The following is a 17,859-nucleotide window of genomic DNA, read 5'->3' as shown; positions in this document are numbered from 1 at the left end:
TCTCTAACATTATCATCATATTTTGATGTATTAATTACAAAATTATGCTCACAGTCATCAGAGTAATGCCTAGTTGTAATAAATTTATATAAATAAGAAGTGCACTTACGCAAACCTGTCAGACCAAGCCCTGCATATGGACTTGGCCTAGCAAAAGGTGACACGCCCAGGTGGCTGGCTGAGAGGAAATTTGCGCTGTGAGGACTGCTTTCAAAGGGACTTCGACTGTGAGAGGCAGGCTTCGCTGGCCCTGCCAGCAGAGCCGCAGACGCTTGGAGATCAGGGGGGCGGTGGAGAGAGCTGCCAGGAATTGTGGGTGGACGTAATGGTTCTGGGGCCAGTTTGGCATCAGGATTCTTCTGTGCTTCTGTTGCTTGTTTCTGTTGGTGATGGTAGATTTCCCAGGCTATGCGCACATGTACTGCACACCACTTGCCAGGTTTCTGAAAAGAATATAAAATATTTCATGATATAATTTCATAATATCCTCAAATAATGTATTTTGGGTTCTCTAACAAGTGTTTTACTTTTACTTGCAAGTTAACAAACTATTCTTCATTTTTAAGAGGACCATAAGCCCAACACAAATGCTGAAATTCACCCAGTGCAAATGTGTAGATGTGTCATATGAAACACTACAAATTCTTGGTTAGTTCCAAAAAGAGATATATAATTCACTGAACACTGATAGCAAGTTTTTTTGTCACACAGGAGAAAAGATATAGAAGCAGACTGCAGACAGATTTTGTGTTACAAAACTCTTGCACCTAATTTTTACAATACACATAAGTCACTCCTTTCAAGATATTTAGATGGAGTCTTCCAAAAAATCTAAACTAACTTTCTGAGCTGGGATTTGAGGGGTTTGTTCAACTGCATTCCTTTCTCCTCTTTCCCTCAAGGACATCAATAACTGGGCATGGTTCACATTGGAGGGCAGATTCTGAAACAAATGCACAATGTGTTAGGTGAGATAAAAGCAATGTGATATCAAAATATCTGAAGCAGCATTGTCCCACCCAGAACAGTACAGAACAGGATCTGCTCTACTATTTCTATTGTTATCATAGGCTGCCTCCCAAAGGCACAAATAGTCATGAGAACACCTGCCACCAGGTTACAAGGAAAAAACAGTATAAAAAAAAATACAAATCTGATAGATGCAAGCCATTAATGTCTTTTTTACCCTTTAATAATTTTTAAGGCAATACTGTTTTTTTAATACTCCACATCTTTCATCCTAAAATTCATAGCCTTGTCAGTTTTGTTTTACAAAACAAAACCCCTAAATTTTTTTTTTTTTTTTTGGGGGGGGGGGGGGAAATGCCCATAAGACTGCCCTTTTGCTGCACTTTGTTGGCTGCCCTCTATAGAGAGCCAAGTCTAACTTGTGTCTCCCGGGAGCACATACATTAATTCAAAATCAATTCCAATATTCACATTGCCAGGAAGATGAATGGCAATTTTGCATTTTGCAATACATTGTGCAAATTCAATCTCTACGGAACATCTGCACTTTGCATGATAACTCCGCTAATGCCTCCCTGAAGGCCTATGGATGAGAGAGTGGAGATAAAAAGGGGTTCTGCGCCTGCTTGCTGAATTGGCAGTGGTATTATTGTAAGCTGTGAAAGCTGTGAAAAAAGCTTGTGAATGACATTATTACACCAACAATAGTGAATGGATATGAAGGGGGGGAAAAAACTCAGAGAGCACAAGCCTCTGCCAGGGCACCTCAATTCTTTAATAATTAACAGATCACCACCTAAATCCAATTTATTCTAAGTTAGCCCAATTATGACCTATCCTGAAAAATCTTTTGCATTAGCTTATTAACTAACACAACAATAAACTAACAAACACAAAAATGTAACCTCCTTCAAAGAGGTAAAAAAAAGGAAATTAAATTTATTACTGATAAAATCTTAATGATTTTTTCAGACTACAATTCATTTTCAATTCAAATGATTGAAGATTCCAAAGGAATGCCGGATTACTTGCTTTTTTTCACCCTTTCAATCTCCTCCAGCATCATAATTATTCTTTTTTAAAATTATTTTATACTTAAAGCTGTCCAACAATATAACCAATTTGTTTTACCTGTCAAGGCTGCGTGGAAGCCATTTTGACACATCCCAATACCTCTAGGAATTATGACTAGACAGGAGTAGACACTATACAATGTTTTAAGAAACTACACAGTACATCAGTTAAGATCTGTTCAGTTACTTACCCTTGGCTGGAAAGCCCCATGTATTCCTGCTGTTCCCGGTAACCCCCCAGGGGCTGCTGGATGGAGGACTGGGGACACCCCTGGGTATCCTGGGGGTAGACCAGGGAGCTAAACAAGGAGTGAAAGGTTTTCTTATTAACCTTAATATATCATATACTTACCATATACTAATCATCCTTGTCAGTACAAACACACGTGTATAAATGGACCCACACTCTCATAAAAACATATACTATGCTTTGTTAAAAATTGAGTAAATAAAGCTCATCAGAATTAATTTGGGGAACGTTGTGAAAATCTGCTGTCTCATTTACAGAAAATGTATTTATTCAGAGGTACAGAGGTAACAGTGTAAATGAAATAAAGGAATCAATAAAATGTGTTTAGTATGGTGATAGAATTGTTGATACATGATGATAACAATGGAAAAAATACAAACAACAGAGAATTGTGACACAAGTGCTACCTGTACTTACATTGTGTCTGTAAAATGGAGAATCTCCAAATTTGGGAAGAAACTTGTCAAACTGTAAAGACAAGAACAACAGCAACTGAATTCCAGGTTCATTACAAGACAAACACCCAGGAACTGTGGCATGCAGTCAAAACAATCTTTATGGATACTAGCTATGGTATCAATAATACAAACAAGGGAGAATCACCTGTTGTACAAGGCAGTACAACTGTCCCATAATAGAGAGAGTCCTTCACCATGCAACAGAAATAGAAAAGGCAATAACACATTTGTTTTAAAAGAAATTCACAGGAATAAGACATTCAAACAATTGCTGTGCCAACATATATAATCATTGCTATTTTGCATGCAATTCCCTTCATAAGTGGCCATCATACTGGCTTTTGAGCTGGAGGATGACCACACTGCTCCCTCACTCAGTCAACAACGACCAAACACACACACACGCACATGCAGACACCAAGCCACGGCATTGTGGACAATCACCTTTTGAGGGTCTTCACCAGCTCCAACATGAGGGGGACGCAGAAACCCAGATTTCTAAAATTAAGAAACAATGCGAATATGTCATTCTTACAAAAAATCTAACATTTACCATGGAGTTTGAAAATAATCAATGACATAAAATCATCTGATATCTTAAATGGATGCACACCCTGGATGGCTCTGCTGGTATAGCATACAAAAAATACGGCAAATAAGTAATTAATTGGCATGCTGATTAACACCTAGAGCAAAAAGGCAACAGATAAGCTTTTTTGCATGTGGAACAAATAAATATCAGTCAAAGTCATTATGGAAAACACGGGAAAATTGTCCAAATATTGTCTGATTATAACTTTTTAAAAATGAAATTCAGAAATTCATTTCCGATAGTTCATAAGATTAGTTTTATGGTACTAAGTCAGCACATCATATAGTTGGTTTCAAATGTTTAATGTTCACACAGTTTTTATGACCAATGAGTAACATTATGGAAGCAAATAAAAGCAAAAACGTTTCACCCATTATCAATGTCATTATTCTAATCTCAAATGGATATAAATGATATGCCAGAAACAATAACCATCTAAGTATGTAATGGTGGCTTAAGTTGATATCATATAACCTTATATAAATCAAGTAGTATGTATTTTATTTCAACAAGGCAGTCTCCAGTATTTCCTTTCAAAGCTTCAACTGGTAAGTGAATGGTGTTCTCATCACAGCAAGGCTGAAAGATAATAATCTATCATGGTTAGATAATCACCATAACATTAACCGCATCTATCATTCTGTAAGTTAAATAAAACATAGGATTAACAGGTTGAGGTTGCTGCTGGTAAATCTTCAGAACTGTACTGGAAACTGAACTGAGCAACCAAATGGAAATAGAGGCAAGAACAACATGTAATTAGCTTTGTATTATTCATTGCAGACAATATGGTGCAGTAAGAGCCAGTCATCAGTTGTACACTTGTACAATATATTGATGAGGTTGTTAACTGCCCATGTCTGACATGTCTTATAGGACAAAGGTTGGTTAGACAGGCAGACACTGACAAAAAGTTAAATGAACAACCAATGAATTAAGGAGAACAAACTGATACAGTTAAAAAGAAGTTCAGATACCCTAAGTTTAATACTTACAGTTGCCATAAATTTGGCCCATTAACATTTACTAGTACTATCACTCAAGTTACTAGTTACTAACTATACAATAAGATGTACTTAATGTGTTCACAATTTTAATTGAGGTTGACCACAAAGCACATAAAAATTTTGATTGCTTTTATATGCTTGAACACAAATATAACTTCTAAATATAAACCCTTCTGCATTCATGGTGCAGAACAAATTCATTTATGCAAATAAATGTGAGAAATAAATTTAAAATCCAGACTGTGCTTTAACAGATCTGTATTTATCCAAACAAATCTATGAATCAAGACAAATTAATGTCATTGACTAAGGGAGGTACATTTCATAGTACAACAGTTTTAACCCATGAATATATACATTTTCAAAAGAAACTTACCACATGTGGTGTAGGGGCTGGTATGAGAGAATTGCTATAATGATGAGCAAAAGGCCCATAATTGTGCTGATGCGTATGCTGGTGCTGATGCATGTGTTGATGCTGGTGCTGATGGATATCAGCTCTCAAATATGGCGGGGGACCCAGCGCACCCAGGCGGTCTTGAGTAGATTGGAGGAAACGATTGTTTAACTCGCGCTGAAGCAGCTCTTGGCCTATAATAAAACACACATACAAACTACTACTCAAAATCTAATGGTTTTTTATTTCCTGTGGGACCAGCATGATTATTTCTTACCAAGCACTGAAAAATTTATAGCTATCACATTAAATTTAATGTACTGTGCTTGTCATACTTGAAATCACTAGATTTGGAATAATATATGCATGTACTAAAATGTCGACAACTGACTAATTAATACCTTTATCATGCTTAACCACTCACAATTCTTTAAAAATAATAGAGAATAAGTTGAAAGGGAAATGCAAATTCTGAATCTTTTTTCAATTAACCTGACATCTACAATTCCAAAATCAGCACTTAACCTTGTAAATTTATTTGAAAGCAGAGATAAAATACTCACTTGAATGGAACGAAGATATGGAGTCTGCACCAAATGGAGTGGATGGCAAATTTGATGGCAGCCCAAGGGACGTGGACGTTAGCGGCGGTGGTGGTGGGATGGGTGGTGCAAACATTGGGGTGACACTATGCGGTGACTGGTGATGGGGATGAAGCGATGGTGGTGTATGGCGAAATGTAGGTGTATGACGACTTGGCAGAGATAGATTGGGTGTTGGTGTCAAATGACGTGACACACTGTGAAATGAGTTGGCACTTGGACTGAAAATAAAAAAAGAAAAAATACGTTATTCTTGCAGCATAACGATGCTAATGATGCATCTTGTAAAAATTAACAAATTAGGCTGTTAAGAAAATATTAAAATATATTTTTGCATTGCAAAAAATCCCACAGCCATTTCTCACAATAAATATATCAAATGTACAATGCAAGTCATTTCCATGCCACAACCTTTATAACCCAAGCCCTCAAGTTTTGAGTATTGTAACAGCCAGTTCCCCTTAATATGGCTTCTGGCTCTAAAGACCAAGCTGTATCACGAGAGACAACCAACCAGTCAGGTGATCCTCTGTCCAGCCGCAGGCCATATCACGCAAGGGGTTGTAGCTATACACTCGTAACAACTGTATTAACTGCATTAGGCTTCCAGCTGGCAGGACAAAAGTACTACCATGCCACAGGCTACTACTAGCTTGCATACATACATGGAAAATTGCAACCTAGCTGCAGGCTGCACAAAGCTATTACTATATAAAACATCGACTGGCATGATGTTCACATAAACCTTTTGTGAGAATACTTTAAGAACACTGTTGTTTTCTCATCTCTCTTTCTACAGACACACGTGTTGACGTATCATACACACAAGTTTGGGCATCACGCACATTTGCTTATATAGAAACGCGGAAGGTCCATTGTTCAGAGAACAGACTGCATTTCAGGTTAACCTTCCCTCTTTATCATTACTTCCAGTGGGCAACAAGGCAAAGTGGAAACATTTTCATTTCCAGGAAATCTGTTCTAATCGTTATGCAGTTAGGGGAACAATTTGCATTTAAGTTTTCTACTTCATGTACCATTGCCTCTAAACTTGGCAACACGACTATAATGAATCATTTAAGGCAAGTACAATTGAGAGAGCATTTATTTTGGATCCAAATCCCTGCTGGGAGAATCCATTTCTGTTAACTTGAATCAAGCACTACAAGAACTGATCTACTCATGTTTCCCAGCAAGAGAACAATGTGTCTTACAAGCAGAAGAAACAGGGTTTACTTCTCTTGGTTACCTGACACTCGAGCATTTCCATTTTTTTATGTAGAATAGTATCATATCTACCTTTTCTTTACTATTTTTTATTCATAAGGTAGGCACATTTCATGAGATGATATTTCAACACACAATCACACACCTTTATTTCTTTTTAAAAATCCTCCAGGACATCTCAAAATATCATGAAACTCACACATTCATCATGTACTTCTAATCTTCAAGCCTCATGTCTTTAAGGCAATAAATCAACACTGCTCTTCTTATAATATTTATATTTCCTTATTCTTTGTACCTCATAATTCAGCATGCAAATAGGAGAAAAGAAACGATTGACATTCCTGTATAAACAGGCTGACATGAAGTTGGTATATCTATTCTCTGACAGTAGCCAGGCTATGTTCATCCAAAATATGATTAAACTCAACCATTGAGCATCTGAAATCATGCATAAAAGCCTTGAATCATGGAAAAAAAATCTTCATTTGACAGAAAGTAAGATATAACAAGTGACTGTTTTAATTTCACAAAACTCTTACCTTCCCCAAGAATTTCCTCTACTGTGGCTTGGTATGCTACTGTTACTGCTGCTGTTACAGCTGCTGATACTGCTGCTGCTGCTGCTACTGCAGTGACTGTTGGGTAGGTGTGTGTGATTAATGCCTTTGTTCTCCTTCTCACTTTCCCTCTCTCGTTCCTCTGGTGGCCTGGCGGGGTTGAGGACAGTCAGTGGAGGCTCCTTGGGAGCTGGAGTGTTGGCTTGACTGCTTACTGTCACTGGGGTACTGGACTTACTACTGCTACCACTCACGTTATTATCTCCTAATCATGAGAAAAAAGCTGCAAATTACTAAAGGTCGACTGTAAAAAAATTAAGTCTATCCAAATATGCAAAATCATGGCAATAAAAAACTCTTACTAGTAAGCATTTTTTTGCGTTAAACTCTTCAATAACAACAAACACAATGATTAACAATAGATGCTATTTATGTTAACTGCACCTGGTGCAAGAACTACAAGTACCATGCAAGAAGTGATCTATAATAAATAACTGCGTAAACTTATGGAGAGAGAAGAGCCCATGAAAGTAAAATTAATGTAATAAATGTCTACAAGACATGTTATCGCAGCTTTCTACAAGTAAAAACATTAAGTTATCTCATAAATTCAACCAGCCTATACTCCCCAGGAAGTCAATATTAACAGCTCCAGGTGAAGCTATAAATCAAGGACATGGTCCATAAAGCAGTGAGAAAATTCCACCTGTAATCCAAACAGACAATCCAGCCATCTTCTGAGCATTTCATCACGGTGGAACATCCCCAGTGAGGCATTTCCCCAGCCATGTTAACAACTTATTTGTCACAGTAAATAAAAACTAACAGCATGCAGAGAATGTCAAGGGGAACATTTTCACTTAATTCCTGGTGGGTCTTACATTGCTTACCAAATATGTACACTTTTATGCTCCAGTTAGATGGGCATACTACCAGACTTCAGCTGACAATTGATTAAAATGATGGACAAAGTACTGGTATGTTAGTAAAGCTAAAATTCATCATAAAAAAAAAACGGCCTTTTGCTGAGTATTAACTATGTGCAAAATTAGCACTGGTCAGCTTGACAAGCACTAGTAAATGTCATATCTTCCAAGTAGAATATATATGAATTCACTACCCCAACCTGCAATTAAATAACTTCATGACACTCAATTTCCATTACAAATTTGGCAAAAAAATTTATACTTTGTTAGACTTTATCGTGCAACAGAAAAAAAAGAATAACTGAATTAAGTCATCAAAAAATTTATGCTTTTGACTATTCACGATATGCAACTCCTATGACTTCATCAAATGAAAATAACAGTACAAAACTAAGGTTTGTTTCATTAATTTATCAATAACCCTAATTAAAGAAGAAAACACATTCACAGTATCATTTCAATACTTGAAGGAAAGGGGCCCCACGGAAATAGTTCTTCCTTACTCTTACACCTGAACTCCATTATTTCTTCCCTAAAGTATCTCCACCCCTTCCCTGTCCTGTAATCAAGAGTCTGGAGATGATAATCCATTAATAAGCCCACAATTAGCTGCTAACCAGCCACAGCTGGAGACCTCAGCATGAAAAGCAAACACAAACTGAGCACCACACTTACTTACCCACCTACTGTTCATTTCAAATAACAATCCTCATATTATACTTACTTGTATGTCTAGTGTTGTTGAAGAGATCCGAGCCTACATCAGAGGCCTGCAAAAAATAAAAATGTGAGAACTCTGGTAAATATTGGCCGTAAATGACATATCCAAACTCTCATAAAAACAAATGTGTGGATTATAGTCTGCAATAAAATAACAGTTGCTCTGTTGTGAGAAACAACATGGTTTTATGATGCCAAGGCTGAAGGTTATGGTGTGTGGTTCCACCAACAATTCGAGGGGAAGTCGTCAAAATTGTTTTCTAGTTGAGTGAAAAACTATTATCATCCTGTCTCCTTCAATGTGTGCAATGAGTGGAATGACATGTGAAGTCAAATGTCACAAACACATCGTGACCCGATGAAGAAGGTAAGGGATTGACAGAGCCCTTTCATGTCTGCCTAGTCAACTAAACCCTTTCTGGACAGTTATCTCAGACAAAAGATATGAAATGTATATTATCACCAAACACTTAAATGGCTCAAAGTATGGCATTTCCACTTAGCAATATCTTTTTCACTATGGAGAATACTGTCTAAATATTTGAGCATAGCTTGTCTGATGGCTGGGGGCTCCTTGACCTACACTGATCCCCTGACATGTGACCTGCCTATTTTTTACTGCAACAATGACACCCCATTTACCAACAGCAATGAGAGTAGCGACAGTGAGTTAAAGCACCAGGCAACTTAAGGCCTGCAGACAAAGACTGATCTGTGATAGGTACCATCGCCTTTGAAATTCTTTTCTCTTCAACAAAAATCAACACTGCTACCGCCAGCTTTTCTCACTATCATGCAAATCATTGCCTGACCTCTGTCTGAGTGAAAAACTCTGAGCTTGCATGCAATATAGAAATTAGGGAAGAAGAGATTATTTTCAAGGCTGGTAACTATACCAAGTCTTTTTTTTTTTTTTTGGCTGTAATTGCTTAATTTGCAACATATAATCGTGTGAAACAGCAATGTGATTAGATATCAACAATAAACTAGCATGTTTTCCACCTCCTATGCGTCTCACATGTTGAAGTATTCCTATTACCCGGCTCTTCACTACAGAAAATCTGGCATGCAATTCTTTAGTCACAGCCACTGCTTATTCACATAAATACCATGCAGAAATGTCATACAAGCAATTTCAGATTTCTCCTCTTCTTCCTTTCTTAAACACAAACCTTTTATCTAGTCTTCAGTTTCCTTATTGCTTTATGTGTATTACATTTGCTAGACCTCCCTATGTATCATTCTAACTCTATTCTAGAATAAAGAGAATTAAGTTGTTACCATCTTCTGTAACATCCTAGCAAAGCTTGGCTTGGTAATGCAGAGATGAGTGCACCACAACTCCATCCTCCTAAACTTGATTTCTGACCAATTTTCTGTCTGCAACTGAAGCCTTATGTGTCTCGAGCTTAACTGCAGACAAAGCTGCACGCATCACAAGTTTTTACAACGAGGTACAAATAAGAGGGCAAAAGAGCATGCACCACTGCAGGCGCTGTGACATCTGACATTTTGTAATCAAAGACACAGGTGAGACGTGATGACCCCATCCCCGGGGCCACATTTTTGACTTATTATCACATACCAGTCTATGTACAGTGCACAGAGCGATGACCAGGGTGTCAAGAAGTGCCGCATTAAGGGTAAACAAATGGCAATGTGCCAGGATGTCCTTGGCTGGTGACGCAATGTGCTAGCTAAGCCGTAAGTAATTCTTTCAGCAAATTGTTTTTCCCCTCCATTCCTCTGAGATCATGGCATGCATCCTGAAGTGAATATTACTTTGACTCATCTTGACTCTCATGGATCATAAAGATGGCAGGCTTCCATTTGCTTTACCATAGACTTTACTATACATCAAATCCTTAATCTGCATACCTGGGAGTTTACCAAGAGAGTGAAATAAAAACATAAAAAATAAAAAAATTCACTGGATCAAATTCTCCTAATATACATATTGTATACCTAGTCACTATAAAGTTATCATTAACCATTAGGTCTGAGCTGGACTAAATACGACCCAGTTAGCTGGGCTTACAAAGGCCCATTTATTTTCTGACACACAACTCATTCCAACCAAAAGCAAAATAGTCCCTTATGGGCAATAGATTCATCTAGCTGAACAGAAAACCACTTGGCAACTGTTTTTTTAATGGTACACGTCCAATTGAAAAGCCATACATATCCTACTGCCAGTATTTAGATTGCTTGGTGCATATTAACCCTTTACGCCCCTAGTGTAACTCTTTCTTTTTTTTTTGAGGCGCCATCTGGGTGGTCCTTGACAGTGTAGGATAGATGAGTAGAAGACTCCTTCAGTCTTTATTCTCTAGCCTGTTTTTATCCAAAAGTCACTCACCAGTCTCAGCTAGGGGAACAAGTGCTTGAGACTTCAACTGAAGTGCCTATACAAAGTGCAGATAATAGTATGAGCCACTAAACATGTCAATTTGCATCCACTCACTGATCCTTCACCCTCTCCCTTTTATGACTCAAGGCCACTGGGTACACCGTTCTTTGTTGAGGAGAAAAATTCTAAAGAATGATGATTGTGAAGGGAAAAAAGAAATTCAAAATATATTAATGCAAATCCTGTCATTTGGAGAAAAAAGCTGACAGCTTGTCCCATCCTGTTGAGCATGTAGTGGAAACCACAGGTGACGAAGACAATATATCCACACATAAATGCATGTCTTTTCCTACCCTTACTTGACGGGCTGACATCTCTCAATGCCTGGTATGAGCCGTATATAATCACTCACCTTCTAAGGTAGACTAGCATCCCTGCAGATAAGGGTCTTCCTTTTTTAAAAAGAAGAACAAAACTCCAAGCAGAAACTTGGGAACCCACACAAACTTACTTTAATAGTATAGCAGCGGGAGCGCAATAAAAAGCCTCCTGACCTTCAGTCAAAGATAGGTTCCAACAAGCCTCATAAAATGCTCCATAAACAACCAGTTAATTTCTTGATATTTAAACCAGGTGAACAAACTTCTTGACACCATCCTCTGCTCACTAGGAACAGCAAGACAAACAAACTGTTCTACACGGCACTCCATCTATTCCTGTTGATTTTATATCCTTCCTCCAGATACAGCAGAATCAGTAGAGAGCGGCCCACTGCCTTAAGACTACAAATTAATAGATGGAAATTGGATCAGCAGTGATACCTCATGCCAAAAAACAACCTAAACATCCCCCTGTATAATAACTTGCTGCTTCAATTTATCATCATTATGATGGCCCGCAAGGAGGACAGACTAAATAGCAAACAGGCCCTGTTTTATGGCTACTTATCACTCCAGAGATGCCATTACTTGACATACTTGTACTCTAGAATGCTGAAGAGGCATCATTCAACACCAATCCAGTAATAAAGATAGCCCCTACTTCAAAATCCATCTTTCTCTGGTGCAAAACACTTGCTGTGTCTCTTGAGCTGATTTCCTTCTTCAGAAGAAATACAGTGTGTTAAGTATTTCTTGATAATGAGGTACTAGAAACTTTTCCAAGAAAATAAAAAACCTATATAATATCCAGAGAAAATCCATTTCATTTCGTGCAACCACATGTGAGATCAGACAACTATCTTGAAAACATAACAGAGCCAAAGTAAACATATAACCTTTCCTGTGTCAATTATTTCCCAAATGCTTGGTATTAGCACATTGATATTGAATAGCAAGTCGGGAGAAAATTGGCCAGAATCCCTGTGGCATGTCACTCATCCCCGTGGCAACATGGTTGACATTTTCTATGAGTCAGATCCAAAGTCTTGTCATCACATGCATACTCCATACAACCTCCACGCGGAGGAGGGGTAGCTGTTTGGATCAAATATCCTTGTGTTGAAGGATGTAATTATCACTGTTGCCTGTCCTTCTCTCACAGAGACATCTGTCTCATCCTGCTACCTGCTGCTGATAAACAACCTCACTTCTGATCAGAGAAGCTTGGATAAAGAGATTACCTTCCAGTCACATCAACCTGTCAAACGTGTCAAGATAAAACCCCAGAAGTAGTCCTCAGTAAGTGGTGCTGGCCCTGGCACTGTGGAGTGGGGCACACAGAAGTAGTGTGTGCTCTATGGGTTCTGTAAGAAGATAAAAGCCCTCACAACCTGTCACAGCAGGCTTCTTTACCCAGTCAACTGTCCCAAGAGTCTGTCTCCGCCTGACTGGTCTCCTTTCTGTATGTCTCATTCAGCTGCTGAATTCAGTAACTGGATCTACCCAGCATCTGACAGCTTATTACTACCTGTATGACCCACACAGCTATCAGATTGGCCATTAAAGAAAACAACCCCTTCATCATGTAGCCCTTTTAATCCAGATGAAATTACCTGATAAGCCAGGGTAATAATTTAACTCTTTAATATCCCAGCGATAAGAAAGCCCACAGCTTGTCCACTTTAAGGTCTGCTGAAGATTCAACAGCAGAGGAAAAGCTGGAGTGCCAGGCACATAGATCCAGACCTATTGTAATTCACATGTTGGTAGAGATAAATTCCAATAACTACCACATGGTCCCTCCCATGTGCAACTGGTACTGATGAGTTGTAGCATGCAAGTAGGAGGACTTGTAAAACAATGACAGTTCTTACTACAACAATCATGTGCTGTCTGTCATCTACTCACTGAGGCAACATGTGGACAGCATACAAATCCATCAAACCAGACAGCTTTCCTTGTTGCTGTACTTCACTCACTGTTAGATATTTCGAATCTGATGGAAGAAATAGAAATAAAGCCTACTAGCTCCGTGGTGGGAGACAAATGCACCTGCCACTAATACTTGGAAAGATGTCAAAAAATGTCAATTCCACCTACCTGTTCAGGCTAGAAGGTGTGTTATTATTATTATCATCTCAGCAATCCCAATAAAGTATAAACCCTCCTTCCTGATGTTTTTTCCTCCTAATGCCTTATTCAGATTTGACGCAGGGTGGTTCAGTTCATAATGAAACCTCAAAAACAGTTTTTCTCTTGTCGAAATGGGCATGCCAATAATGCCTTTCTTTACAAGCGGCTCCTAGATGCTTCAGATAACTTGAATAAACTATTCCCCTGCAATCGTGTTCATCAGATAACTTCTATCTTGTGTCTTGTTCCAGATAAGTGCACTTTACAACTACTCCTACCACTTAGCATTATTATCTCCATCAGTTAACATAGCTGTATTTATTTTGGATTGCTATATTTGTATGCTGATAGCCTTTCACAGGCCACAGGTTCAAAATACTTGTGCTCATCAGTGATGCATGTGAAAATGTAAAAGAAAAAAGCTTTAACAGGCCTGTCAATAGGTATAAAAAATTCTTCACCAATGCTTACAAGTTGCCCTAGCTACCAATACAAACCAAGCCTGTAGTTTCTAACCAGCCATACCAATTCAAAAGCCAGTTACAGTGATTTATTGCGTATTAATTGTTTTTTCGTTGAGCAATGAGAAGAATTAAAATTGCAGCACAAAAGAAATGGAGGCTCACATTTTTTTGTTTTTACCACATCTGGTAAATCTGGTTTAGATTGTGATTTGGAGTTAAATCAGGCAACCTTACAACTGAATAAATACAACATTTCAAAGTCTTGTTTAACAAACCATTTGCCATTTTACCAAGTGTACAACTCACAACTGGAATCAATCTAGAAGTCGTGGCACTAATGGCCGACAAAGGTGCCTCTGATTTCTCTGTTATGATAGAACACACTCAGTAATAGGAAAACCTTCTTTGAGTATCAGGCCTCTGCTAGCTTTGATGTCAGCAGATTTGCTTCTAGTTAGAGAAGCAATTATGGCTCATTGAATTTCTCATGCTATGCTGGAAGCCAATGTAATGGCCAAGCTATTTCTGCAAACATGAAAACCACGCTTGAAAGTGTTGAATAGTGATTACACCCGACATAATGTACATACTTTCACTACAGGCTGGGGGAAAATGTTTCAAGAGGCTCAACAGCTGTCAGGCTAGAGCTCACAGATAAACACTCTCTAAATATTTGCACAGATGCTGCTAATTTCCATAGCTATGTTCAAGCAGCTGGAAAGGTTGGGAGCAGCCAGGCCACAGAACCATAAGGCACTGCCAACATCAACACTCATCAGTTCACACTTAACACAATTACTGCCATGTAATTTCTGGTAACAAACTCAATTGGGGGTGGTGATAAGAGTAAATCAACCAATCAATTTGCATCAAATTCTTCATTACCCAAAGTGCCAACTCCAACAGAGATGTCAAAGCCAGTTTACAGTCGCTGCTGGACATGCACTGGCAGAACTACAACACTTTGGGGGAAACAAACTCACTGGAGGTCATAAGTACCGATAAAAAATTACTTCCTTCATTTAACATAAATATGAAGTCAAGGCAGAGGTCATTAGGAAATCACAATAACCTACCTTTCACCCATCACTCCTTGTTTCCTTTAATAATACTCCTGCAAATTGAATCCATTACACCTTTTTATCACGTCTATGACTAATGTACCTTTAAATAATTTGTCCCCTTTTTTTCTTTCAGGGATAATCCACTAAATTTCAACTATTAAATCCTCTTTTTACAATCTGTATGACTACATTTACACAAAAAGCACTGTAAATGATGCCCAACCCTCAGTTTGTGTGCTCTACTGTCTATATGCTGTGACTGTATAGATCAGAAGTCCTGTTGTGTTCTGCCCTCGCATTCATTAATGTTCCAACAGGTCACATGTGGAGATTAAGATCATCTCTTGAGATAATCAAGGTAGATTATAATCAGAATCTTCAGGGGTCTGTAGCTTATATTCCTCTGCAGGTTGGCCAGTAATCTATCTGGGTTTTCTCTGTACTGAAGACTTGAGCGAGCAATCCTATATGCACAACATGCTAAGACACAATGGATGAAGTGGCTCACTTTAGCAGTTCTCAATGCAGTTGCAATGTGACTAGAATAGTAATGATTATATTAAAGAAAGCATGGTTGTGGATGGAAGGTCAGAGGGGACCTATCAAAGCCTCATTTGAAAGCTGACACACACCAAAATGTGATCCTTGCTACCTAAGTATAATGTAACATGGGATCCCATGAGCTAAAACATCAGCTTCTTTTGCCCCCACCTTCACATAAAACAGTAATTCGATCATCGTTATTGGTTTCTTTCCTCCCAGCTGCGCACAAGAGATAAAGTCAACCAGTCAAGTGTATTGTGGAGAAATTACGCAGAGTTGCAAGCATCTACTCCTCATATTACCCCAACACTTACCTTATTCTAACCACCCAACCTGGATCCTAGCCATCCTCACTGGGTCTATTTTACTAACAACAAAGGGGCTCCATGGAGCATGCTTCAAGATATGCTGGTAAATTACTCTTTAACCTTTTACCCAGGCATCACTCTGTATATCTTGCTACCTGTCTCTTGTTATTGAGGAACCCTATAAGCAGTCCCACTAAGTATACAAAGGATTCTTATGTAATGCTGACATTGGAGAACCCTTGATGCAGTGACATGATCAAACAAATTTGCCTAGTTTCAAGAGGCATTTGTATAAGAGATCAAATCACATTGAATTCAATACATCAGCCCTGCTTGAACTTTCCCAATTTGCTACACATTTTCCAAACAGGAAAAATGGCAACAAGGTTAATCTCTGGTAATAGAGGAGATTTACTACATGTGCTGGGTATGCTAGGGGGAATATTCCCTCATTTTCTGTCCTCTTCACATGCTCACCTTAGGTCTTGAGTGGTCCTCTATAGTGCAAAGGTTTATTGCACAAATAATTATATTGGCACAGGAACAAAGTGGGTAAAAAGCTCTTGAACCATGAGTGCGTCTCCCACAGAGCTTGGTTAAATATGTACACCACTGTACTTGTCCTACAGACAGGTGAACTCTGGGAGATCTTTTTTTTTTTAATATTTCCTATAGTGACCCATCAGAAAGTGCCCTTCTCTTGTTTTACGTCTCTATTTCTTACCTAATCTCCTAATTACAGATTAGATAAACTTAATTCAGTTATCTCTAAAAATATTACATGACTGTGTCCCTTTGGAAGACAGGTTTCATAAGGCAGCAGCGTGTCTAACCACCACTACATAACAAGTTCCTCTTTGGGTTAGTAATCTGGAAATCCACTTATGGTTTGATTTTTTAAATGCTATTAGTAACTTACACTGCAGAAAGATGTCAGGTCAGTGCCAATAGGCAAAGACCTCCTCGCCGTTGTTGATTCCTCCCTAATCTCTTTAAAGTTTAATCTGACACATAAATGTGGTCATGACAGAGGGGAAGATAACCAATGTAATTTCCATATATTAAAAGTATTTGTGTGAGACAAATATAGTCTCTGAATGACACCTACTCACTCAGAGTGTGAGCTATGGGCTAGACTTTTTACACCTAGGCTGAATTTTTTTTCCCTTAAAAATTGGGTGGTTATTTTTCACTGGAAGTCTTGACTGATGATTATTACCTTCTGAGACTGTTACACAACCACAGGGACATGACAATAAGCAATGAAAAACAAGATATTATATACAAAAAAAATCTAATCATAACAACAGTCATGCAATGGAGAAGATAAACCACAAGAGACAGTATCCATTCATTACATAAAATATGATAACTGTCTTTTCTTACCTTGATTAATTTACTCGACCTACCGTTTCCATATTTAGCTCCCACCTACCTTCCTCAAACTGAGCACCTTATGTATGCTCCCCTAGGAGTCACCTGGGCAGATATGTGACAGAGAGATCTGTTCAAGAGTGAAGAGTCTAGAAATCAGTCAGGTTCAGAGCTCAACGATTTCCAAGTTTAAAAGCGATTGTTGACCCACCATCAACCAGTTGTCAAACAGCTTCCAAGCTGTTTGTTCAACCTCTGATAAAACAGGAGAACAGAGGACTCCCCTGTTATTTCTGTATCAAGACATAACAATCCTTGGCTCTTCAACCCAGGTAAATGCACACAATTACTTCACCTCTTTGCAGCTACGGCTGCTCCTGTCAACACCACTTGCTTGGCCAATATTTGTCCTTGTTGCATTGATAAATTCATAGGTGGTCAAGCTTTCATCATATCATAACA

General features: G+C 38.4%; 1 protein-coding gene across 8 annotated transcripts in view; it reads right to left on the bottom strand.

Annotated features, from left to right (window-relative positions):
- The window catches only part of LOC106178105 (fibrosin-1-like protein), a 94,279-nt gene that overhangs the window by 2,865 nt on the left and 73,555 nt on the right, over positions 1-17,859 (bottom strand). For 3 of the 8 annotated variants that reach the window (XM_087000310.1, XM_087000322.1, XM_087000319.1), the window contains 10 exons: positions 8,786-8,831; positions 7,118-7,400; positions 5,310-5,569; positions 4,726-4,940; positions 3,817-3,921; positions 3,195-3,248; positions 2,710-2,760; positions 2,234-2,341; positions 842-943; positions 110-443 (listed from right to left, as the gene is read on the bottom strand). In XM_087000310.1, coding sequence (XP_086856436.1) covers positions 110-443; positions 842-943; positions 2,234-2,341; positions 2,710-2,760; positions 3,195-3,248; positions 3,817-3,921; positions 4,726-4,940; positions 5,310-5,569; positions 7,118-7,400; positions 8,786-8,831 — 1,558 coding nt within the window. The other 5 variants (XM_087000338.1, XM_087000332.1, XM_087000347.1 and 2 more) reach the window with 5 other exon arrangements.

The sequence above is a fragment of the Lingula anatina genome, chromosome 1, assembly GCF_051362555.1.
Source record: "Lingula anatina isolate TDL-2025a chromosome 1, LinAna3.0, whole genome shotgun sequence".
Classification (NCBI taxonomy): domain Eukaryota; kingdom Metazoa; phylum Brachiopoda; class Lingulata; order Lingulida; family Lingulidae; genus Lingula; species Lingula anatina.
The sequence above is the reverse complement of the archived record's forward strand: the minus strand, read 5'-3'. Positions and strand labels throughout refer to the sequence as shown.